The sequence below is a fragment of the Kogia breviceps genome, chromosome 7 (assembly GCF_026419965.1).
Source record: "Kogia breviceps isolate mKogBre1 chromosome 7, mKogBre1 haplotype 1, whole genome shotgun sequence".
Taxonomy (NCBI): Eukaryota; Metazoa; Chordata; class Mammalia; order Artiodactyla; family Physeteridae; genus Kogia; species Kogia breviceps.
In genome coordinates, this window is record NC_081316.1 from 21,832,992 (window position 1) to 21,858,583 (window position 25,592).

Here is a 25,592-nt window from a genome sequence, read left to right on the forward strand (position 1 = left end):
AGCTCTTGCCCCTAGAGCTAAGCCAGCATCTAACCCTTCCCATCTGCCCAGTCCAGCCCCACCCCCTCACACACAGGAAACAGTCCCTCCACCTCCAAGGCCTTGGTCCTTCCCAAATGTCTCCTGTCTCTAGTCTCCCCGCCGAGCTAGCCCAGGATGCTGGTTTGGATGCGGGGGTTTAGTGGGGGTTGGAGCTGAGGGCCTGCCTTCCTGAGTCCAGGCTCAATTCCCCCCAGTGCCCAGGCCTGGGGAGGGGGCTGCAGGCATGGACTCTGAGGTCAGAGGACCCTCCTTGTGTGCACGAGGAGCTCCACACATCAGCGCAAGGCAGAACCAGTGGGAGGGTAACACCCACGCCTTCACACCCACCACATCTCTGTCCCCCGGGGTAGGGAGCTCAGGTGGGCAGACCCCTGACTCAGGGGGTCAGTGCACAGCCCGGGCCCCACCTGGTCTCCCCTCTCGGCCACCCCAAGGCCATCACTGATGTCCCCACGTGCTGCAGAAACTCCTGCATTTCATCCACCCTTGGGCCACAAGATCCTTGAAATAAGGGGACCTGGGAGGGAGCCAGGAGATGCAACTGGCTGGTGTGCACCAGAGCCTCTCACGGTGTGCCTGCCCCTCCCTGGGGAGCCCAGGTGACGCGGGGCACCCACAGCCTACAGAGCACGGGGCCAGGTGGCCGAGGCCTCCCTGGCTGCTCTGTGCCCCCAACGGCACCCACACCCGGGCGATGGGGGTCTCCAAGGGCTTCTGGATGGGAGGGTTCACTGCAGCAGCTCCTGCCACCTTGGAGACACCAAGCAAACGTCAGGGATACCAGGGACTGACCTGGAGAGTCACCCTGAATCAACCCCAGAGCCAGAGAAGGTGCCAGCAGCCTTGGAGGGCAAGCTGTACTCATGTTCACGCTCTGTGGGGCCCTGGCCCCACCCCCCCCCGCCCCGGCAGGTCAGCAGCAGCCCCCAGAGAACTGGCCACCGGCTCCTCCTGACCGAGGAGGGGAGTGGGGGCCGGGTCTCCCCTGCGAGCACGCCAGGCCGCTTCCCCTGCCCACCTCCTCAGCACAGAGCTGACGTCCCACACCGGGGAGACAGGTGCAGGAGCTCACCAAAGACCCACAGACCCTCCCACAGGTCTGCTCAGCTGCAAAGGAGGGTTGAGGACAAACTGCTAACCGCAGCCTCCCTCCCGGGCCGCAGAAGCGGCAGGCTTCAGCACTGCTGCGCTGGACAGCTCCCACAGGCAGTCCCAGGGAGAGGGCCGGCCTCAGGCTGCAGGGCCAACTCAGGCCCCTGGGCGCCCCCTCAGGAAGAGGGTGCGGCCAGTGAGCTGCCCCAATCTCATCCCCACAAGCCGCCCCAGCAGACATGGGGAACCACCTGAGGGCTTTTGCCGCTGCTCTCCTTGGAGACGTAGGGAGGGGAGAGCAGGGCCATCCCCTGCACAGTGCAGGGCTCCTAGGCTGCCCGCACACTGCTCACTGGCCCCTGGACGCAGGGCCTCGTGGCAGCCCACGCCGTGTACGAACACGCTGGCCTTGAAGAGCAATTCTCCCAGGTCACCAGGGCCCACAGCTTCGCACGGAAGCAGGTGCGTTTGGGGAAAGCACGGTGCCCCCAGCGTGAGCCCTGCTGCAGGAGGAGCACGTGCCCCAGCCTCAAGCAGCCCTGACGCCAAGCGGGAAACGCCAAACCCCAGAGAGCACAAGGGGTTTGAGCTCAGGGTCTCCCGTGTGAGGTCATGTGTCGGACCCACAGACCAGGGCGTGGTGGCAGAGGGCCTGGAGGAAGAGCTGGAGGTGTGGGCCGGGCGTGGGCAGGCTGACAGTCCACCCTAGGCAGTGAGTGCTTAAACTGGCCCTCCGTGACAGGGCCACTGCAGCCAAGAGGGTGAGGCTGTGTACAGAGACGGGTCCAGCGGGACGTAAGGAGACCAGGCGCCTGGCGGAAGCTGGTCCAAGCTCCCCAGCAGGGCCTCCTTCAGGCCCCCACCGAGTCTGTTCCCTCACCTACACACCCCACCCAGGGCTGCAGCAGCTCGGGGCTGAGGGACCAGAGAGTGACCGGTCAGCCGTCCTTACCTGCCTTAGGTCCACCGCCACAGGACAGAACCCAAATGGTGCACTCCTCACGTGCAATGACCCCCACTGGGCCTGCACCTCTGTGTGTATGACAGCAGTGTAGCTTCTGGGCTGGGTGGACCCACTGCTCCCAGGGAAGGCCAGGCCTGTATTTCACTGCTCCCTGCACACCGGCACCAGTGACCATCACGCCAGGGTCAGGGCGGGAGTGAGGGTGGGACAGGCCACAGCCACACATGGTTTCCTGTCCAAGTGGGGCCCCGCCAGCGACAGCACCCCCGGGAAGTCAGAAACGCGCAGATCCTGAGGTTGAGGACCCCTGGGAGCAGCCCCGGCGCCGAGGCCCCAAGGCCTCCAGACGCGGCACACAGGGGGCCACGGGGACACAGGTTCCAGGAAACAGCCCTTACCTGCTAAAAAAATCCAGCGTTTGACTGTATTTCTGCCAGTTTGGGAAATCAGGGTTAACTTCTCACGGTATTAATGGTGTGGTGCTTCTTTAAAGAGTCTCTTTTAGGCCCAGACCCGAAAACATTAACATTTCAGGGAAGTCTGGGGGTGGGGTGAAGCAAACTGAGCCCGTGTCTGTGTCGCTGAGGCTGCGGTGGGCTCGCGGGGCCAGGGTGCTCTTTTCTCTACCTCCGCATCTGGAAATGCCCGTTTGCAGAGGGAAACAAGAAGCCGGTTCCCACGGTGGCCCAGGAACATGCGGCCTCCACCCCAGGTGGGCCCCCAGGACAGAGGCATCTACCGGCCAGACGGTGGCAGGCGGGGCGCGCGAGGTCGGCAGGACGGGGCCACAGTCAGGGCAGGCCGCGTCGCAGGGCACCATATGGCAGAGGGAAGGGACGAGGCAAGCCGCCCCCCAGCCCAGACTGTGCCCCCACCCCCGGGTCCCTCAGCCCTGCACGGCTGGCGGCCCAGCTCTGCCACAATCCGCATCCACTCTCCCCACTTGCTGCCCCATGAACAAGCTATGCACGAAAATACCACATCCGCGGGGATAAGCAAACACGATGCCCATCTGTCCACCCTCATCCTGTTTCCCCCTAGGCCCCCTGGGCCCGGGCCAGATGTGAAGGCTGAGCCCACTCTCAGGCCCATGGCCCAAGAGTGACACAGGCTGCCACCCCCCTGCCTGGCCCCAAGCAAGCATGTTCCCTCGCGGTGTCGCACACCCTCACTCCTGAGCCACAACGTGGACACGGAGGCCTGCAAAATGCTGACCTTCCCACCCAGTCTGGGCTGGAGGCCCTGCCCCGGGGGCTCTGCATGCAGGCTGACCCCAGAGACCCTGGATGACCCCAAATGCTCTGTGCCTTCTGGCTGACTCCTGGGGGTGGCCAGAGTGAGCCCGGGGCAGAGCGGTCCATCCAGCTCCTTCCTGGCTCCACGGGGCCAGCCAAGGGACTTTTTCTGAATGGCCTCGGAGGACTCCGAGCGCCACACACATGCTCCAGGCGCACCCCTCTCCACAGGCATCGAGAATCCCCACGCGCCCGCAGCTGCCCGCCGAGCACCAGCCCCTCGCCTTCCAGAGGAGGAACTGGCCCCGCGGGGCTGCCTGGGCTCCCCCTGCAGGCCCCTGCCAGACGAGCAGGGAGTCTAGCCTGGGAGGGGCGGCAGAGGCTGTAGCTCCCGACCCGGCAGGGGCTCCCCACCACCCTACCGGCCATGCCCCGGCCTCCAGCTTGGGCCCCGCATCAACACCTGAGGAAGCTGGGCCCGCGCGCCTGACACACTGCTGGACCCGACTCAGAACAAGGCACAGGAAGCACCCGACCTCGGGGGCCCCCACCCTGCCCTTCCCTGGGGCTGCTCTGGCCTCAGGGCCCGTGATCCAGGCCGAAGTCGGCCACGGGGAGGGAGCCATCAGGTTCCCAAGCGGCCACGCCCCAACACGTAGGCCCCCCATTTATCCTGCTCCTCCACCCAGGCCAGCGGCTGCCAGCTACTCTAGAGTTGCCCGGGGCACCACGGCCCAGGCCCCCCACAGAGGCCACATTCCTGGCCGGGCAGCCTCCTGCCGCCCCCGAAAACCACCCACGGCCCTGAGCCTGCCACGTCCCCAGCCCCAGCTATGCCACTCAGGCCACGCAGGCGGCCACTCAGGCTGCCCTCCCACCTCCGCCCTGGGGCCAGGAAGGCCGGCCCTGGGACCCAGTCTGAGCCCAGAGTGGGAAGCAACAGCGCAAGTGCCCCGCAGTCCTCCCCCACCCCCCAGCCCAGAACCACAAGGCCCCAGAATCTTCTATCTACCCTCGGCCAGGCCTGTGGGCACGGTCTGCGGGAGGCCCAAGTGGGGGCGGCCAGCCCTGGGGCCCTGTGTGACGAGGATGTGAGAGCACCTGGGGAAGCGCCTCTGTCCTCACAGGTCAGCGCCCCCAGCCAGGGTGTGTGTTCCCGGGATGCCGTGTCAGCGCTCAACAGGCATCAACCTCGGTGACCCCTGAAATCCCCCCGGAGGCACTATCACCCCAGGGCACAGGGAAGAAACAAAGGCCCAGCAGCAGCCTCCCTGGGCCCTGAGGGATGAAAGCGGGAGGAAAGCAGAGTGAACAGGAAGAAAACCACCAGAAGAGAAGGGCCGTTTTCTCACCCTGGGGTTGGGGGGCGGTGCTCCCAGCTGCCCAGCTCCAGAACACTGGGCCCTCAGAGGCTGCAGAACAAGGCCTGGGCCGCCTCTCAGGGCCCAGCCTGCACAATCCCTGCTTTGTCCCTGCGGCCTCTGCCCCAACCCAGCCTCCATCCAGTCCGGAGTCGGAGGCAGCTAGCTCGGGGCAGCCCCGCTCGGCAGCCGGCAGCCCTGTCTGGGGTGAAACCTCGGGCAGACGGGTAGGCAGCTCGGCCATCCCTGGCCAGGACCCAGGGCTCTGGGCAGGCTCATGGAGGCCCACCCGGGGCCCACCACCCAGTGCTGTGTGGCCTGGACACGTCAGCCGGCTCACAGGGGACAGTGGGGCTGGCCGGTGCCAGGCCCGGGGAGAGCTCCGTTGGAGCGGTTGTCCGAAGGCACCAGCTTGCCCCATGTCCGAGAGGACTTCCTGCAGAATCCAGGGCAACGCAAGGTACCACCCACAGGGAAGGGAATCCTTCCCCTCCCCCGAGACCCCGAGGCCCTGACAGATGCTGGCCTCCTGGCCTCCTGCTGGACACCGAGCACAGCAGACGTGCCCCCGACATTGTTCCCATCTATCAGGGCCTCACAGAAGCACCCTGGCCATCGGGGGGCCTGAGGCTCAAAGCCCCTCCGCTACGGAGCACCAGAGCTTAGGGGGCTGTCCCTGGCTGCACCTCCGGGACCAGGGGCACAGAACCACCCCCTTAGGGTCCAAGGTGGCCTCGGGGGCCTGGGGGCCCTGGCTGTACAGCTGGGGAAGCCAGGCCACGCGGGCAGCACACAGGGCCACAGGCAGGTGGCGAGGCCTTTCACTCACCTCAAACGCCCTGCCACATGTGTGGCCGCCACCATGCTCCCTCACTGCATAGCAGCAGGCCCTGGGAAGCGCCAGCGTGCCCCACTCCAAGGAGCCCAGGCTGTGCAGGTGGACACAGGCAGGAAGGGTCCCGGGCCCGGGGAGCTCCAGGCATAGCCCGTGGGCGTGGGCAGACGGAGGACACAGCCTCCTCTGTGGGCACCGCCACCCGGCCAGGCCCGCACAAACACCGGGTCTGTGTCCACTGGCCTCAAAGGCACAGGTGCTCTCCGAACCAGAGCGCTAGGTGACCAGGAAGTCGCCCTAACGCTCCTCGTGGCACCAGCCACGCACCATCCCACCGCACTGCTGACTCGGGAGCCCTGCCGACCTGGGCCATCCTCAGCGCGGGCCTCTGACCTGGCAGGACCTGGCTGCTCCAGGCACATGGAAGGTGCCAGGCACCGAGCAGGGCTCATGTGCAGGCAGAGAGGATGCAGTCAGTGCTGCTGCCCAGCCCACCTGCCTCCCAGATGCTGGCCTCCTCTCCCTCCCCTGATGTTTTCAGGTCCAGTGGTTGCCCCACAGATAAGCCCCAGGGAAGAACACCAGGGGAAGAAGTAGACAGAAAAAGGCATGTGTGGGCAGGGGAAGCGCATGCTCGCTCAGGCACCCGTCCAGGCGCAGGCCCAGGGCAGTGCCGGTCAGCCGCTGCTGTGGGCAGCAGGGGACGCTGTGGCCTGCGGCAGAGCCCTCGGCGGCCCCACCCAGCCCTCGAGGTTGGCTGGGACGGGCCAGGAGGCAGGGGGAAGCCGGGGAGCAAGCCCCGGAGGCCCCAGTGCACACGTGCCCCCGGCACGTACGGCCAGGCCTGCCTGTCACCAGCGAGGCTTGGGTACCCCTGACCACCCTCCAGCAGACCAAGGCTGGGGGGACCTGGAGCCCCCAGAGTCTGAGACCCCTCTGCTTCTCTGCCCTGAGCACAGCGCAGACTGCTGTATATCCAGCAAGGTCCCCCCATGAGTCCCGCATGAGCATCTGCTGGAGACAGGTTCTGCTTGGACCTCGGGGCCGTGGCCAGCACTGGCCTGGCTTCTTCCAGAAAGAGCCAGGCCTGGCCTTGCCCCCCAAACCCACTCCAGACAGATGGCTCTGGGGACGACAACTGGCATGTGGTGGGCAGAGGCTGGCAGGTGACGTACTCTTTCCGCATCGTGCTGGGGACTGCAGGCCTCAATGCCCCCTGCAGAAAACCCCCAGCGCGGAGGAACCCACGGCCAGAGCTGCACTGGGCAGCAGCCGGCTCTGCAAAGCGCATCTCTCACCTCTGTCCCCTTGCCCGGACTGTGCCCTCCTGCCCCACGTGCCCTTCCTGGTACAAACACCCCTCCCCCCATCCCTGCAGAGCCACAGCCAGTGGTGAGGCAGGCGGGACACGTGAAAATTCAGAGGTGCTCAGAGCCACCGGGGACCACGGTGGGTAGGGGGACACTCTGGGACCAGGGTCCTAGGGCTCTGTCCACCCCAGGACCCCCCATCCCTACCTTCAGGAAACTGCCCATTCTTTGAGGTGAGACCCCCCATCACCCCAGGAAGCCCCGTGCAGAGCTGCCCTCCATCAACAAGGACAGCCTACCCAGGGCCAGCTCTCAGCTTGGGGAAGGGGCTTTCCTGGGGGAGGGTCTGTGCCTCCGGAGGACGGCTGAGCAGCCTCTGTCCCACCCAAAGTCACTGATGGGTTGCTGAGCCTTTCTAACCACCCCAGTGGGGCAGGGAGACAGGTGGGGGATCCCCACTGCCCCCCAAGGTCTGCCCACAACTATTTGAGAATATGGTCCTAACATTTAACCAGGCTCATGCAAGTGAGCATCTGTGGGCTTTCCTACCGTCCGCGGGAGCCACTGCCCTGGACCAAGCTCAGGTTCTAAGCCCGTTCCCTCACTTATAAAACAGGTTAGACGAGGGCAGCCTGAGGTGCAGAGGGGGAGGCTCTGGACTCAGGAAAGGGCAACGTGGCCTGCAACCATTCTGACCATCAGGCACGACAGGCAGTCCACACGCGGCCAGTGGAGGCCCACCCCACTCACCCTGCTCTGTCCACCTTCACTGTGCACCCCAAGTCCAGTGCCTCCACCCACACGGGGAGGCCCACTCCTTCTCCGGGCCTCAGCCCTCCATGGCACCCCAGGCCGGTTCCTGGGCCAGCCCCTGCCTGCCCCATCCCCAGAGCCGACACACTGTGGCCTCTCGTTGGCTCAAAGCTGCCTTCGGACTTCCCTGGTGGCGCAGTGGTTAAGAATCCACCTGCCAATGCAGGGGACCCGGGTTCAAGTCCTGGTCCAGAAAGATCCCACATGCCACGGAGCAACTAAGCCCGTGCGCCAAAACTCTGAGCCTGCGCTCTAGAGCCCATGAGCCACAACTACTGAGCCTGCGCTCTAGAGCCCGCGAGCCACAACTACTAAGCCCACATGCCACAACTACTGAAGCCTGCGCTCTAGAGACTGTGAGCCACAACTACTGAGCCTGTGCTCTAGAGCCCGTGAGCCACAACTACTGAGCCCGTGCTCTAGAGCCTGTGCTCTGCGACAAGAGAAGCCACCGCAATGAGAAGCCCACACACCGCAACAAAGAGTAGCCCCCGCTCACCACAACTAGAGGAAGCCCGCTCACAGCAACAAAGACCCAATGCAGCCAAAAATAAATAAGTGTTTTTAAAAATTTTTTTTTAAAAAGCTGCCTCCTTCTGCTCAACTTTCTAAAACTGATGTGGTCCCCCAGGTGCCTCCCCACCCACCTCGGCCTCAGGCTCTGCCTCCCCTGTCCTGCTCTGAGCTAGGCTCCCTCCAGCTCTGGGCCATGGGTCACCCCAGGGTCTGCCAGACTCTCCCTCCCTCACCCGTCTCTCCTGCTCACACCTGTCTCTCCTCCCAGCTCACCTGTCTCTCCTGCTCACACCTGTCTCTCCTCCCAGCTCACCCATCTCCCTCCAGCTCACCTGTGTCTCCCTCCAGCTCACCTGTGTCTCCCTCCAGCTCACCTGTGTCTCCCTCGCTCACCTGCCCCATCCCACCCAAGGAGTCCTCTCCAGCCTGCCTGCCACCAGCACCCACATTAATTCTCCTGAGGGTCCCTCGAGAGCCTGGAAGGGCTCTCCCCCTGCCCACTCACCAACCTGCGAGCCCAGCTAGGTGAGCAGCAGGGAGGCCCCTCACCGCCCCCTTCTCTCTTTAGCTGGACCGACCCTTGCCTGAAAGCCCTGTCTCAGTGCTGCCCCCCACCTCCATCTCCTGCCCACTGGAGAGGGGTTTCCACATCTTACCATGGACCTGGGCTCCAGAAAAGGCTCCCAGACCCCACCGTCCTCCCCATCGAGCCCCGGGGTCCTCCTGGCCTATGGGCGCCGAGCCCCACTTGGGCTTGCTGCGCCCTGGCTTGGGCAGGGCCGGGGCACTGCTCCGTTTCCTGATGGGGCTGGAGGGGCGAAGACGCCACAGCCCACACCACTCACCTCCTGGGCCTACTCGATCCCCGCTGGACCCTCTGGGGGTGTCCTCCCCACCCCCCAGCTGAAGAAGCCTCTCCTGGATGAGGGAGGGGCCAGGCGGAGCCTCAGCAGTGAACACCACACGGCACAGAGACACCCGCCCCAGCAGGCCCAGAAGGCCCCGTCCCTCAACCAGAAACCACATCACGGCCAAGGCGGAGGCCCCCTCCCTGGGCTGCTTGCTGAGGTGACGCCAGGCCGTCAAGGACAGCTGGGCCGAGGAGATGACTTCTCAACCACGGCCTGGCCAGCCCTGACAGGGAGGCCCAACACCAGCAGGGGTGACGGACCCGCTCCCTGAGCCCAACACCAAACAAGTAAAATGGAACCACCAGGGGAGAAAAAGATGCAACAGAAGTGGGAGCCGGACCCTGCCAGCCCCAGCCGGGCGGAAGAGGCGGCTCTGCCCACACCTGCACTCTGTACCTGGTGGCGCCCCCCACCCCGCATCTGACTCCCCAAAGGCGGCGTTTTGGGGAGAGCAGCGGGCCCGCCTCCCAACAGGCCCCCGCTCAGGACACACGGCCAGAGTGCCCGGATCAGCTGGGCTGAGAGGCCCAGCTGCCCCACACGGCCCACAACCGCCGACGTCTACTCTCCCCAGCTCCCCCTTTACAGGACTTGGGCAGAGGGCGGGCAAAGAGCAGGGAAAACGGAGGCGTCCATGAGACGAGGAGGACTGGGCTGGAGTCAAGGGACAAACCACGGGCCCCACCGCACCCTGGGCCTGGGGGCTGCATGGCTCCGGGGGAGCAGCTCCCAGCAGCACCGACGGCTGGGGAGGGAGGCGGGTGTCCGGCCCCCAGAGAAGGTCAGGTGTTTATCTCTGGAGCGAAAGGACAGGTCTGGGAAATCACAGCTTTCTTGGCATTTGGTGCCAAAGAGCAGCCAGCAAGCCAAGCAGCCAGGCCCAGCACACACACACCATGAGGCCCCCACGTCCACCAAACTCCAGATGACCCTGCCACAGAGAGGACGGAGAGACAGGTGCCAACAGGACAGCCTCCTCCCCAGCCTTCCTGGGAAGCAGGTGCTCCAACCATCAGGATCTCGGGTGGCAGCTCCAAGCACTCAGGGAGGCCAGAAGGAACAGAGGACAGACAGACCCCAGAGAGGGGGCCTCAACTAGAGACCTGATCCCACTCACAAGAGAAGGGCCTGAGGAGAGAGGCTGCTGGATGCAGGGGCCACTCGGAGCTGCTTCTAAACATCACACGGCCTGTTGTTCACACACTGTACATCCTTTTGTGTTTGTTACTGTTAATTACAGTGAAACCATCCCGTAATTAACTGTACGACAGAATAACTCAATGAAGGATACGGAGACCAGCCCCTGCCCTTGGAGACCTGCGTATAATTCATGGCTGTCATCGCTTGCACGCCGATGTTTCCTTATAATAACATTTTATTGGTAAGATAATTTGATTATTTCACTGCCTCCTGCATTCTGCTGCCCCAAGCCCCTCCCCCACTGAGAATTTCACCAACTACAGTTTTTCCTCCCAGGAAACATGCACATTTTGAACTCAGCTGATCATGGGCTGTCTGCCACCTCCTCTTCTAACCCGGCCTGCCACCCCGACTTCCAACAGCACTGCACTACTGCCCTGGGCCCCACGGTGCGAGGGCTGCCCGCCCAGGAGGGGCCGGGGGGGGGGGGGGGCGGCGGTCCCACTGCCTCTAGCCCAGACGCCTTCACACACTCTGCCTTAGTTACATCACAGCCCCTGCCCCCCACCCCAGCCCGGGGCTTGGCCCACTTTCCTTCCACCTCCAGGCTCCGCCTCTGGGCCACCCTGGGGGGCTCGGGGAGGGCCTGCAGCATCCCCGGCTAGAGGGCTCCTTCCTGGGCCCCAGCCCTGCACCAGTGGGGTGGGCCCAGCCCTGCCGCACCCTCCTCCTCCCTTGCTCCGCTTGCCTGCCTGCCCTAGGTCTAAGGAACTTCCCAGAGAGGCAGGGAGAAGGAGGCAGTGCCAGTCGGACCTCTGGGCCGCCAAGAGAGACCCATCCAGGAAGAAGAAAGAAAATGGCTGAGCCCAGTGTCCCACAAAGCGACTCTGCGAACGCCCGGCCAGCCAGATGAGGGCACTGGCCTTAGGGCTGCGATCTAACCCGATCGCCAGAAAACGGCTGCCCAGGACCAGCCGGGAAGCCCCCTGCTCCCATAGGTTGGGGTCTGTTCCACCGCCGGTGTGGGATCCATGGCCCAGGATCCGCGGTCGGGCCCAGTACCGGTCTCCCTCTCCCGCCCCTGGAGAAGTGCAGTGTCGCAGACATCCTGACAGGTTGGGAGAAGAGAGGCGCTGTCCAGCTCTCTGAGTGACCCAGGCACTCTCCTACTCCCACCGTGGAGGGAGGTCCCGGCCTGGCCAAAGTGGCCCGCTCCCTGCACGACGCGCATGGCAGCCTCGCTGCTCGCCAGCCACGGGAGTTGGGGGTCGCGGCCGGGGTCGCGCGGCCCGGGGCGCAGCTGCTCGGGCAGCACGCCTATTAGCGCGGCCGCGGCAGACGGCAGATGGGCGCCCGCTCGGCCCCCTCCTCCCGCGGCACAATGGGCCCGGTCGCTCGGGCGCACAATGCGGCGGGGGCCGCGCACCTGCAGCCTGCAGCCGGGCCGAGGGCCTCTGGCCGGGCCAGTGCGCCGCCGTCCGCGCCGAGTGTCCTTGGGCCGCGCCCGGCCGACCGCAGCCGCGCGGCCTGCGGGGCTCCGCAGCGGGACCGGGCACCCGGCCTCCCATTGTTCGCGGCCGCGGGCCGGAGACGTGGGCCGGGCCTGCAGCACCCCGCTCCAGGCGGCCTCCTTCCTGGGCCGCCGCTCGGCGCGCCGGCGCCGGCCTCGCCGGCGACGGGCCTGTGCGCCCCCGGCCCACCCGGTCCCCGGGCGCCCCCGGCCCCCATCGGTGTTCCCGGTCCTCTGGGACCTCCGTGTGCACGGTCTCCCCGGCCCCGGCCCCCGCCGGCCCGCACGCACCTGTCTGCCCCTTGCCCAGCGTCTTCTCCAGCCGGTAGGGCCCCACATACTGCGCGTGCTGCGCCCCGCCGCCGTCCTTCCCCGTCGATGTCATCGCTCCCGGGCCCGGCGCCGGCGAGGTGGGCGCCCCGGGCGGGCGGCGGCAGGGAGGGGCCGCGTCCGTGCGCGTCCGTCAGTCCGCTGGGCCGGGTCGGCGGCGCCCGGAGGGCCGCGGTCGCTCAGCGCCCCCCGCGCCTCCCCCGCGCCGCCGCCCCCCGCGCCTGCGCCCGCTCTGCTGCGGCCGGCCCGCGCTGCCTCCGCCTCTCCGAGACGACCGGGCGGGCGGGGACACAAGGCTTCCGCCGCCGCCGCCGCCGCTGCCGCCGAGGCCCGCGCCCCGCGCCCCGCGCCCCGCGCCCCCTGCGCACGCCCGTCAGTCCGTCCGCGGTCGCGCAGCCGAGCTGAGCCGAGCCGCCGAGCTGAGCCGAGCTGCCGAGCCGAGCCGAGCCGAGCCGAGCTGAGCCGCCGAGCCCAGACGAGCTGCCTAGCCGAACCCGTACGAACGCAGCCGGATGCAGCGGTGGCAGCGAGTGGCTCTTGCTCCGGCCAATCAGCGGCATCGGCCAATCAGCGGCGCCTTCTGCCGACCCCCGCCCCCCCGCCTCGCTCCGCCCGCCGCGGAGAGAGCTCCTGGGAGCTGGTCTCCCGGAGGCGAGGCCGGGGCGGGGTCCGGGCGGGGTCTGGGCCTGGGCGTCTCGAGCTCCTCGCCCGACGCCCACCGACCCTAGTCCCCCGACCCCGCCCGGATGCCGAGCTGCGGAAGCCGGGCGGCCCTCCCTTAAAGCGCCTCCCGGGACTGTGCAGGCGGCGGGCCGTGGGGCTGGGCAGTCAGGTGCCCCGGCTCCCGGCGCCGTCCCTCTTGGCCGCGACCACCGGGGTGGAAAGGAGTTACTAGCTCCTCCCCTCCCCCATCCCGGGGGCGGTGGCGCCGCGTGGCTCTTGGACCAGCCGTGACCTTGTGCGTCCCAAGGCCGTGCCCGGGTCGCTGCCCTCCTCCGCTCCGTTTTCCCAGGTACACAACCGTGACCAGCACAGCAGGGTCAGGAACTCAACCCAGGCCACACAGCAGGCCTTTGTGCCGGCCCAGCTTCTTCCTCGGTTGGGCCGAGGGTGCACCGGCACCGATGGCTCGAGGGCTTGGGAGAGGCGTCTGCGGTGGAGCCAAACCTGGAGGGCCCCTGTTCCTTGCGGAAAACACGTGCTGCCTAAGCCAGTGCCGCAGAGGTGGTGGGAGAAGAGAGGTGAGGCCCGGGAGCAGGGAGCCCCGAGCCCTGCACGTGAGGGTCCCACACCATTTGAGCCGCTGAGTGCCCTGCCGTGGCTGGGATCTGCCGCCAAGTCCTGGATGGCCGAGTTTCACCTGAAGGTTTTCTGCGGGCTCCCAGGGCTCCACAGCTACAGCCGTCACTCCCTCAGGCTAATCCCCTGCTCCTGCCCGCCCTGGGGGAGGGCTGAGGGAACTCTGGAAACTCTCAGGTCTTCCCAGCACCCCTCCTGGAAGGGCCTATTTGCATTTCTTTCTCCCCTCTCTGAACTTAGAACACCTGTCTGCTCCCCCCCCCCCCCCCTTGCAGGTCCTCCCTTGCTTCCCACTCGTTTCTTAAAAGGTTGCAGATTAAGAGTCTTTAGGTGCCGGCGCAGTGCTGAGCGCCGGTGCCTCCAAAGGTGGGCAGCGCAGGTCAGAGGAACACTGCCGCAGGCAGTGCCAGGCTTGTGGGGGGCGGGGGGGGTGCGGTTTAAACTGGATATAAGGAGAGTTTGGGACCTTGGACTAGAGAAATTTTCCAGGGGCTAAAGGCAGACCGGGAGTCGTCAGGTCAAGGGTGGGCAAGAGATGGCCTAGGGCCGTGGGCAGGCAGAGGAGGGGTGGCATCCCCCAGTACCTGGAAGAGGGGCACCTGCCAGGGAAGGGACATGCCCCGGCCTCCCCGTCTTCCTCTGTTGGAGCTGTGCCTGCCACAGTCACCTGGACCTTCCGAGCCTGCAGGACTTACCAGACGCGTAGTTCTTGTGCCCTCAGTAGCACTGGCCCAGCTGACCATTCTTTTTTTTTTTTTTATAACTTTATTTATTTATTTATTTTTGGCTGCATTGGGTCTTCGTTGCTGTGCACAGGCTTTCTTTAGTTGTGGCGAGTGGGGGCTACTCTTCTTTGAGGTGCTCAGGCTTTTCATTGCAGTGGTTTCTCTTTGTTGTGGAGTATGGGCTCTAAGCATGCGGGCTTCAGTAGTTGTGGCTCGCAGGTTCAGTAGCTGTGGCTCACGGGCTTAGTTGCTCCGCAGCATATGGGATCTTCCCGGACCAGGGTTCGAACCCATGTCCCCTGCATTGGCAGGTAGATACTTAACCACTGCACCACCAGGGAAGTCCCAGGTGACCGTTCTTATCTGGATACTCTTGGGCTAAAATTCCTGGCTTTCAAGATTCCCACGTCCCCACCCCCACCTCACCCTGTGCTCCTGAGGTCTTCTTCCCTCTCTGGCCACTTCTCGCTTCTCTGTGTCCGTGCAGCCCACACCCACCATCATTTCTCAGGGCTCCGTAGGGGACCCCTCTACTGGCCTCTCCATGTCCTCCAGGTGACCACATCCACTCCTATCTCATTCCTGCATCACCACTGCCAGCCCCCCATCCAGGGCTGTGGGGCAGGCTCCCTCCTGCGCTCCTCCTGGTATCCGTTGCACAAACTCTCAAACTTAGTGCATGCACAACAGAATAGCTCATCTCCCCATCTTTGTGGGGGTCAAGAGCATGACCCCTCCTGGTCAGGCTTCCATCTGCCTGCTCCAGTGCTGGCCTTGGTGCAGAGAATGTCAAGGTGGGAGGCCTCGCTGGAGGATTACAGCAGACCCTTAAAGGAGAAATAACACAGTCACTACAGAAGTGCTTTCAGAACACGGAGGAGGAGGGAGCACCCGCTAACTCTTCACAGGAGTCCATCTTAACCCTGGTATGAAATCCAGATAAGGAAATGACACAAAAAGGAAATTAAAGTCCAACGTACTTCATGAGCCCAGAAAAAAATCCTTAACAGAATATTAGCAAGTTGATTCCAGCAATATACTAAAAGAATAATACATATGACCAAGAAGGGCTCATTCCAAGAATGTAAAGTTCCTGTAACATTTCAAAGTTGACTGATGTAATTCACAATGTGATTGGTCTGAAACAGAAAAACCACACAATCATTTCAATAGATGCCAAAGAAAAAGCATGACAAAATTCACCCATTTATGGTTTAAACACACACACAGACAACACACACACATAAACATGTCAGTAAACTGGACTAAAAGGGAGCTCCTTCAATTGATAAAGGGGATCTTCAAAAACCCACAGTGACATCATACTTGATGGTGAAAGACAGAGTGGGAATGAGGCAAAAGCATCCACTATCACCACTTTACTAGAGAACCTAGCCTATGTAATAAGGCAAGGAAAACAAGTTATACCTTATATTTTTATATGATTGGAAAGGAAAAATTGAAACAATCGTGATCCACAGATGACATTTTTGTCTGCAGAAAATCCTAAACTACAAAATACTCAGAACTAACAAGTGAGTTCGGCAAAGTCACAGGATACAAAGCCAAAATATAAAAATCCTACCTCTGTGTCCTAACAATGGACAATTAGAATTTGAAATTACAAGCACAATACAATTTATAAATAGAATTAAAGAACATGAATTACTTAGAGGTAAACTTAACAAAATATGTGTGAGATATGTACCCAGAAAACTATAAAATACCACTGAGAGACTAAAAAAGGCCTAAGTAAATGGAAAGTCATACTGTGTTTGTTACCAAACCAAACTTGGGTCCACTCACCCCAATGTGCATGCAGCAAAGCCAATCTACTAACACTGGTTTGTGGTGAAGAAAAGTGCAGTTTATTGCAGGGCCAACGAAGGAGAATGAGCAGCTTCTGTTCAAAAGACCCAAACTCCCCCATGGCTTTCAGGGAAGGGTCTTTAAAGACACTGTGAAGGAGAGGGTCAGAGGGTGGGTGACTAGCTTTTGCATAATTCTCTGATTAGTTGATGGTGATGTTTCAGGAATCTCAATCATCAACTTTCCTGTTCTGGCTGATCTGGGGTCTCCGTGCTGGTGGTCAGCATGCAGTTAACTTGTTCCACCTGGTGGAGGTTTCAGAATCTGCAAAACAACTCAAGGATGTGGCTCAGGATATTATCTATAGCCCTTGAGAAGGAAACTTGCCTTAGTTTTATGGCTAAACTATTATTATTTTGTCTTGCTTGACTACTTTCCTATGTTTCTGCATTTTCTCATTTCTCTGATTAAATTTGCTCTTCAGAACTCGGGGAAGTCCTAGAAGGCTGAAGCCTCTCTGCAAGCAAGAGGTGTGGGACTTGGAGGGGGTCTGTCCGTGAAGCCCCTGCAGGGTCCTGCTGGGTTTCATGTTCATGGATTCCAAGACTGAATATTGTTAAGATGTTGATTCTCCCCAAATTGATCTATAGGTTCAATGCGATTTCAAACAAAGCCACCCAGTTTTTAAAAAGATATTGACAAGCTGATTCTAAAATTTATAAAGAAATGCAAGGGGCAAAGGAAATTCTAAACAATGATAAGGAAGAAGGAAGTTGGGAGACTTACACCACCTGATTTCAAGACTTAAAAAGCTACAGCAGTCAAGACAGAACAGTGTTGGCTTAAAGATAGACACATAAATCAAAGAATGAGGCTAGAGTTCAGAAATCAATCCTTGCATTTATGACAATAGGTTTTCAACAAAGGTGCAGAGGTCATTTAATGGAGAAAGGACAGTCATTTCAGCAAAAGGTACTGAAATAATTAGACATCATATGTTAATAAAGAACCTCAAAGCTTACACTATCTATAAATATCAACTAGATTAATATTAACCAACAATAATACAGGCATAAATGTAAGAACTATAAATATGAACCTACTAGAAGAAAACAAAGGAGAAAATCTTTGTATCCTTGAGTTATGCAAAGATTTTTCTAGATATGATGCGAAAAGCACAAACCATAAAATTTTAAAAATAATAATTGGGTCTCATCAAAATTAAAAAATTTTTGCTTTGGGGACTTCCCTGGTGGTCCAGTGGTTAAGAATCCATCTTGCAATGCAGGGGATGCCAGTTCAATCCCTGGTTGGGGATCTGAGATCCCACATGCCACGGAGCAACTAAGTCCATGTGCCACAACTAGAGAGAAGCCCGCGCACCACAACGAAGAGCCCACACACTGCAACTAAGACCCGATGCAGCCAATCAATAAATATTTTTTTTAATCTGTGCTTCAAAAGACACTGTAAAGAAAATGAAAAGCCACAAATTGGGAGAAAATATTTGCAAAACACATCCTCGATAACAGATTTGTATTTTGAGTACATAAAGAACTCTTGCAACTCAATAAGAAGAAAACTTGACTTAAAACTCGGGCAAAACACTTCAACCGAGAAGAGAAATGGATGGCAAATAAGCACCTGGAAAAAAATGGTCAAAGTGATTAGTCATGTGATCCAAGAAAAGTAAAACCACAACTACAGACCTATTAAAACAACTAAAACTCCCATCGCTGACAACACCTACTGGAGAGAATTTGGAGCGCCTGGAGCTCTCGCATGTTGCTGATGGGAATGTAAATATACAGCCACTTTGGAAATCAGTTTGGCAATAATCTACAAAGTTCAACATACACTTACCACACAATCCAACAATCCCACTCATAGGTATTTTCCCCCCAAAATGAAAACTTAGTCTACATGAACCAGCATACCAATGTTCATAGCAGCTTTATTTGTAATAGCCAAAAATTGGAAGCAACACAAATGTGCTCCAGTGGGTGACTGGATGGACAAGCCGTGGTCCATCCACACAGTGGACAACTACTCCACAGTAAATCGGATGCCCATCAAGACTCAGGTGAACCTCAAAAACATCACGCCGAGAATCTGGTCTCAAGAAATAGTGTCCTGTGTGATTTTATATATGACGTTTTAGAAGAGGCAAGGCTGCAGTTACAGAAAGCAGGCTGGGGTTGCCAGGTGCGGGGTGGGGGAAGGAGATTGCTGGCAAATGGAGGAGGGAGACTTGTGGGGTGCTGGAAATGCTCTAGGGCCCAATTGTGATTATGCCACAGTGGCTTTTGTCAACCTCATCGAATTACAGGTCGATTTTTTTTAAATAAATTTATTTATTTATTTATTTATTTATTTTTGACTGCTTTGGGTCTTTGTTGCTGTGCGCGTGCTTTCTCCAGTTGCTGCAAACGGGGGCTACTCTTCATTGCAGTGCATGGGCTTCTCATTGCGGTGGCTTCTCTTGTTGCAGAACACAGGCTCTAGGCGCGCAGGCTTCAGTAGTTGTGGCACGTGGGCTCAGTAGTTGTGGCACACGGGCTCTAGAGTGCAGGCTCAGTAGTTGAGGCGCCTGGGCTTCATTGCTGCGTGCCATGTGGGATCTTCCCGGACCAGGGCTCGAACCCGTGTCCCCTGCATTGGCTGGCGGATTATTAACCACTGTGCCACCAGGGAAGACCTACAGGTCGATTTTACCGCATGTGAATTTTAGTTTAGTAGAGCTGACCGGCACACATGGGATCCACCCTGCGGGGCCGAGGTCTAGGTGCGGAGAGAAAGCCCATGACCTCTGCCCATTTTCAGCACCCCCCGGCTGTGGGCAGGTGAGTGGGAGAGGGCTTCCTGGAGTAGGCGGGCTTGGGCTGCCTGAGGACCTGAGTGCACAGCAGAGAGGGCAAGGATACTCGACTGTCACTGGGTCGTCCCAACTCCACTGCAGCCTAAAGGTTCCTTGAGGCCGGGCCAATGCTGTGGGTTCCCAGCTCCCACAGCCCCAAGCAAGGGCCCTCAGGAGGACGAGCTGGAAAGAGAAGGCTCACTTGGGCCCCGTGAGACACACAAGGCAGCGACCAGCTGTGGCCACAGGTTGGGGTTGGGGCACAGGCCACTGTAGCTCCACCGGGAGGCACTCCAGGTGCCACGCGGTGCATCTGGCCGGGCTGTGACTGCTGCAGGGGTGCTCTCTCCCCCTCTTACCGTCCTGCCCACTGGCATCCCCAGGCTCAGGGACACCAGCCCTGGCTCCAGGACTCCAGCACTTGTTTTCTGAGGCTAAGGGCAAACAGCGTCATCATTCATTCATTCATTCATTCCACATTGCCTGAGGTTCATGGCCACAGTGTGGCGGCCCCTTCCCCAGCTGCTGACCCTCTGCCCTGGAGAGAGAATCACACAAATAAATGATTACAAAACCTGGGTGAGGGACTTCCCCGGTGGTCCAGTGCTAAGACTCTGTGCTCCCAATGCACGGGGCCAGGGTTCAATCCCTGGTCAGGGAACTAGATCCCACATGCTGCAACTAAAAGATCCCACATGCTGCAACTAAAAGATCCCGTGTGCCGCAACGAAGATCCCGTGTGCCGCAACTAAGACACGGTGCAGCCAAATAAACAAACGTGAAAAAAAAGACGTGGGTGGACCGCATAAGTGAGCCAGGGAGACATTCACAGCCCCGAGTCACCGAGTCACCCCTATGGAGGTAAGTGATGCTGGGTGTGAGCAAGGCCCCCCAAGGAAGGTGTGCAGCTCTGAAGACAGGCCAGAGGGACACAGAGATGTCACAGTAGGCAGGCCTACAGAGGAGATGGAGGACAAGCAATGGACCCAGGATGGGAGGGGCGGGAGGAGGGGCAGGAGGAAGGGCTGCAACAGGAGAAGAGTCTGCAGCTGAGCTTTGGAGGGAGGGGTGTAGAGGGAGGCGTGGGACCAATGTGTTCTAAAGGCTCTGTTGGGAAAATGATGCTAACGTGACTCTTCATTACCAAGGAACGTGTGCTCATTGAGAGCAGTTCAGAGCACAAGTGTTGTGCTTCTTTCGTTAAATTTATTCCTAAGTATTTTATTCTTTATGATGTTATTATAAATGTAAGTGTTTTCTTAATTTCATTTTCAGATTGCTCTTGCTAGCATATAGAAATACACATTTTTTTTTTGCATTGCATCCTGCAAATTTGCTAAACTTATTAGTTCTGGTAGTTTTTAGTAGATTCCTTAAGTTTCCTATATTCAAGCTCATGCCATCTGCATATAGAGACAGCTTTACTTCTTCCTTTCCAATCTGGATGCCTTTATTTCTTTTTCTTGCCTTATTACCCTGTCTAGAACCTCCAGGACAGTGTTGAATAGAAGTGGCGATGGGCAGACATCCTTGTCTTGTTCCTGATGTCAGGAGGAAAGCATGTAGTCTTCTGTTGTTAATATGGTGTGAGCTGTGGGTTTTTTGTAAATACCATTTATCAAGTGGTAGAAGTTCACTTCAATTCCTAATTTGTTAAATGTTTTTAATCATGCAAGGGTATCAGATTTGGTCAAATGCTTTTTCCAAGTCTATTGAGATGATGTGGCTTTTTAAAAGCCAATTGATGTGATGTATTACATTAATTGATTTTCGAACACTAAACCAACTTTGCATTCCTGGGATCAATACTACCTGGTCATGGTACATAATGTCGATGGATTCAGTCTGCTAACATTTTGTTGAGGATTTTTGTGTCTATATTCATAAGGTAATTGGTTTGTAGCTTTCTTTTCTTGTGATGTCTTTGTCTGGTTTTGCTATCAGGGTGGTTCTGGCCTCATAGAATGAGTTGGGAAGTGTTCCCCCCTCTTCTTGGAAGGGTTTGTGAAGGATTGGTATTAATTCTTCATTAGTGTTTGGTCGGATTCACCTGAGAAGCCATTTGGGTGAGGGTTTGTCCTTGTGGGAATCTAAATTATTAATTCCATTTCTTTCCTTGTTACAAGTCTATTCAGATTTTCTATTTCTCCTGGAGTCAGTTTTGGTTGTTGTGTCTTTCCAGGAACTTGTCCATCTCACCTAAGTTATGTAGTTGGTTGGAGCACACGTATATTCATAGCTGAGTCCTTTGCTGTCTTTGGTTTTCCCCTTGGCCTCTCAGGAGCTAAGACTGGAAGTCAGATCCCACCCCTCCTCTGCTCACACCCTTCCCTGGCTCCCTGTCACCCAGCTTAGAAGACGAGGTGGGCTTCCCTCGCCCCCTCTCTCGGGCCTCCTCTCCCACCGTGGCCCCTCGCTGGTGCTGGGTGCCAGGAACACTCGTCCTCACAGCCTGGAAGGGCTTGCAGCTTTTTCATCAAGTGTCAGGGTATTTGCTTGCCAGGGAGGCCATAACAAATGCCACAGCTGGGGTGGCTTAAACAACAGGATTTATTGTCCCCAGTCCTGGAGGCTGGTATCTGAGATCCAGGTGTGGGCAGGACTGGGTCCTCCTGAGGCCTCTCTCCCTGGCATGTAGACGGCCGTCTCCTCCCTGTGTCCTCACACGGTCACTCCTCTGTGTGTGTCTGTGTCCTGACCTCCTCTTCCTATAAGGACCCCAGTCCTATGGGATTGCGGCCCACCCTCGTGACCTCACTTTACCTTCATCACCTCTTGAAAGGCCCAGCTCCAGACAGCCATGCTCTGAGGTGCTGGGGTTAAACATGTGAATTTGGGGACACAACTCAGCCCATAACATGAGGCCCACTGTGGCACGCCTCTTGAAACTGGCAACTTGTCCTTCCAAAGACTCCACATCCTTCTCACCTGCTCACTGTTTCTTTTTCCATGGCAGGTACCATCTTCTGAGGTCCATTCTACATTACCTTTGGCCCGTCTCTCCCTCTGGAACTTAGCCCTGTGAGGCAGGGTCCTTGTTTTGTTTCTGGATGGATCTCAGGAGCCAGAGCCCAGCCTGGCACATGGCGGGCGCTCAGCCAATGAGCCACTTTCCTCCTCACAGGTTCTTTTGTAGCATTAGGTCAGGGGCTGCAGTAGGTGCAAGCGCCGTAGCTGTGAGTGTTAGCCGGGGTCTCCGGGGGACAGAACCAACAGGAGATCTGTGCCTCCTCTCTCTTTCTCTCTGAATCTCTATCTCCATCCCATCTCTCTCCACTGCCAGTGGGCTGCAGATTCAGGGGAACGGGTGGTGCAGTTCCAGTCCAAAGGCAAAAGAAGACCGATGTCCCTGCTCAAGCAGTTGAGCAGGAGGAGTTCTCTCTTACTTGGGGAGGCTCATCCTTCAGGCCTTCAACTGATTGGATGAGGTCCACCCACACTGCGGAGGACCATCTGCTTTACCAAGTCCACCGATTCAGATGTTCGTCTCATCCAGAAACACCCAGACTCTTGTTCAACCAAATGTCTGGGCCCCCTATAGCCCAGCCAGGTTACATATAAAATTCACCCTCACACTGTGTAAGATGTATAATGCCTTCACTTACAAACAAAGATGCTGGTCTGGCCCATCTGCACTTGCATGTTTCATGTGCCTCTCTGATGACTTTCCTACCGTGAATTTCCTAGTGCAGGATGGTTAGGGCAGCCGGTACTGCATTTTATATGCCTTCTATCCACCCCCAACACGGCCCTCTCTCTAGAACAGTGGTGTTGATTTACTGCCCTCTCTCCCCCTGTTCATCCCTCATCATCCATATGTTAATGAACCACCTTCGTCCACCCTCACGGAACTGGGTCATGTTTTGACACCCGGCGGTTCGGATGCAGGGCAACCACCTCTTCATTCGCGGGGACGGTTCCAGTCACTGGTGAGGCTGGACATATTCTTTCTTGCATTTAGTCACCATTTGCATTTTTCTTTTGTGAATGACTTCTACATGTCTTTTGCCTACTTTTCTTTTGAGGCGTTCAGGTTTCTTTCATTGATTTGCAAGAGACCTTTTAGTATTTTGTTTTAATAAATTTATTTATTTATTTTTGGCTGCGTTGGGTCTTCATTGCTGTGCACGGGCTTTCTCTAGTTGTGACAAGCAGGGGCTACTCTTCATTGCGGTGCGTGGGCTTCTCACTGCAGTGGCTTCTCTTGTTGCAGAGCACAGCCTCTAGAGACGCGGGCTTCAGTAGTTTGGGCACAAGAGCTCAGTAACTGGCTCGCGGGCTCTAGAGCACAGGCTCAGTAGTTGTGGCGCACGGGCTTAGTTGCTCCGCAGCATGTGGGATCTTCCCGGACCAGGGATCGAACCCGTGTCCCCTGCATTGGCAGGCGGATTAACCACTGTGCCACCAGGAAGTCCCCCTTTTAGTATTGAAGACATCAGCATTCCCTCTAGCATGCTTACTGCAAATGTTGTTTTCCATGCTTGTGCTTTGACTCTCAATCTTGGTTACAGTGTTTTGTGGGCTAAGTGCATTTTAATGTCTGTGTCGTCAGGTCTTGTAATCTTCCCCTTTACAGTTCTGGCAAAGTGGAGACCTCTGGGCTGTCACTCCAGATTAGGGTCCTCCTGCTGTCAATGGCCTTAACCTCGGAGTCGGCTCGGTTGGTGCCCTGCGACATCAGCCGTGGCTCATTGGACCGGGATGCCCAGCTGCCTACGTGGGGCCAACTGGGGTCTCCCTCCTGACCATTTGGGACTGGGATCCAGAGGTGCTTACCAGGCACTGCTGCCCATTCCACCTGAGGACACAGAAACCTGGGAACTGTGAGGGTAGGACGACCCCCAGGGGCCCTGAGATGCTGGAAAAGTCAGATCACAGAGAGAGGGGGAGGAAGAGAGGGCGGCAGAGGTGAGTGAGAGGGCCGGGATGGGAGAGGCACAGCGGATGGAATGGAGAGCTCCCCGGGCCTTGAAGCCTCCCCAGGCCTGGCCCACGGCTTAGGAGACTGGCCTGTGTCCTTGGGGCATCTCCTGCTTCTTAGCTGGGTGGGTCACTTGCCCTAGCAAAGCCTTGACCAAGCCCCATGGGGAGTGGACGCCAGTGCTCAGGGTGTGTCTGGCAGCCTTGGGACCCGCTATCCTCCTGGAAATGAAGACCTTTGTGAGCAGGCAAGCCCTCCCACCTGTGACCTCCCCCAGCTGCCGTAGGCAAGACCCCAAGGGAGAACTTTACTCTTCCTGGCTGAGCTGGCTGCAAGACACTACTTCCTGGGGTCCCCACTCTTCCCCGTGAGCTCAGGGTGGGGAGTAGGGAGAGATGACAAAGGCCAGGGGCTTGGAGCAGGTGACCCGGTGGCCCCAAGGCCAGTCTCAGGTGCCTCCCTGGCTGCACCACACTGAGATACACCGAGGTTCCCAGTGTTTGGCCCTTGGAGCGTTTGGCCCTGGGGGTCTCAGTGACAACTCCTGCGTTCAGCCCCCACCCCCATACTTCTGTCTGCTGGGGGAGGGGCCGAGCCCCTGCAGCCTCAGGACGGGGCACCTACTCCAGGCCCCCGTCCAGTCTTCTGCTGCACACAAGCACCTTCCCCCTCTTTGGGCACCTGAAGACAGCTGAAGAGGGAGCCAAGGAGCAAGGAGGGCTCGGGAGTCTGTGGGTGCCTCTGATCATTGGAGGCTGGCCCAGGAAAAATGGGGAGGCCTGTTCCTGAGTGACCCCAAGGCCCCAAGGGGTACAGGTTCCAGCGACAAGGATCTGGCCTGAGGACAAAGAAAGACTTTCTAGTAATTCAGAGGTGGGTGGGCTGCCCTGGGTCGATGGAGGCTCTGAGCCCCATCCCCAGCTTGGTGGGGTGTCCACCCACGGGTGGGAGGGGGTGGAGGAGCCTCCAGAGTGTAGGGACCTCTTTCGCTGCAGGGTCAAGATCAGGGACCCCCGGCTTTGCTCCCCATCTGGGGTGGGGGGTTGGGGGGAGAAGCGCGGGGGCGTGCGGTCTACTCTCCCCACAAGTGTATTTCCATCAGCATTTGAATAAGAAATGGGGAGTTAGGGCCTTCCCTCGTGGCGCAGTGGTTGAGAGTCCGCCTGCCGGTGCAGGGGACACGGGTTCGTGCCCCGGTCCGGGAGGATCCCACATGCCGCGGAGCGGCTGGGCCCATGAGCCATGACCGCTGGGCCTGCACGTCCAGAGCCTGTGCTCCGTGGTGGGAGAGGCCGCAACAGTGAGAGGCCCTCATACCGCAAAAAAAAAAAAAAAAAAAATGGAGAGTTAAAAAGCAAAAGGTTGGAGCTGGTTGCAGGACTATGTGAAGGTACTTGACACCGCTGAACTGCAAGCTTAAAAATGCTTAAGAGGTTACATTTTATGTATATTTTTAAACACAATTAAAAATGTACAAAACAGACCGGAAAAACGATGGGAGTCATATTCTTCAAAGTGGGGCTTTGTTCCTTCCCCCTCCCTCCGCGGGACTTCTTGGGGTGGGGGCGGGGTGGGCAGTGTGCGGCAGGTCAGACGCGCAGGGGCGGCAGGACACAGCCTAGGGAGTCTGGCCTCTTGGACCCAATACGGGCGCTGGGTGCGGGGAGGAGGGCGAGGGGACGGAGAGCGTTTCCAAGCCGGCTCTCCCAGCACTGGCCGCCTATTTTTGGAGCATTAATCCCATTCCTCGAGAGACAGCCCAGGCACACGCCCTCTCCTCCCTCACTCGAGGGGTGAACCGACGCGGAGCGCGCAGGAGACGGTGCGCCCGCGCCACCACCGAGGAAGGAGGAAGCAGGCCACGCTGGAAATTACACTTACTAGGCAAGCGCAATAAATGCAGGTGCTGCGGTTGCCAGGGG

General features: G+C 58.7%; 1 protein-coding gene across 14 annotated transcripts in view; it reads right to left on the reverse strand.

The window, feature by feature from the left end:
• The window catches only part of BRSK2 (BR serine/threonine kinase 2), a 64,381-nt gene extending 52,163 nt beyond the window's left edge, over nt 1–12,218 (reverse strand). For 6 of the 14 annotated variants that reach the window (XR_010841319.1, XR_010841320.1, XM_067037864.1 and 3 more), the window contains exon 1: nt 12,021–12,193. Coding sequence is in view for 10 of the 14 variants with exons in the window: in XM_067037864.1 (XP_066893965.1) it covers nt 12,021–12,114 (94 nt within the window). In the remaining 4 variants the exon portion in view is untranslated. Of the gene's footprint in view, nt 1–12,020 lie in introns of all 14 variants that reach the window. The other 8 variants (XM_059070400.2, XM_067037859.1, XM_067037858.1 and 5 more) reach the window with 5 other exon arrangements.
• Nucleotides 12,219–25,592: the final 13,374 nt, after the last annotated feature.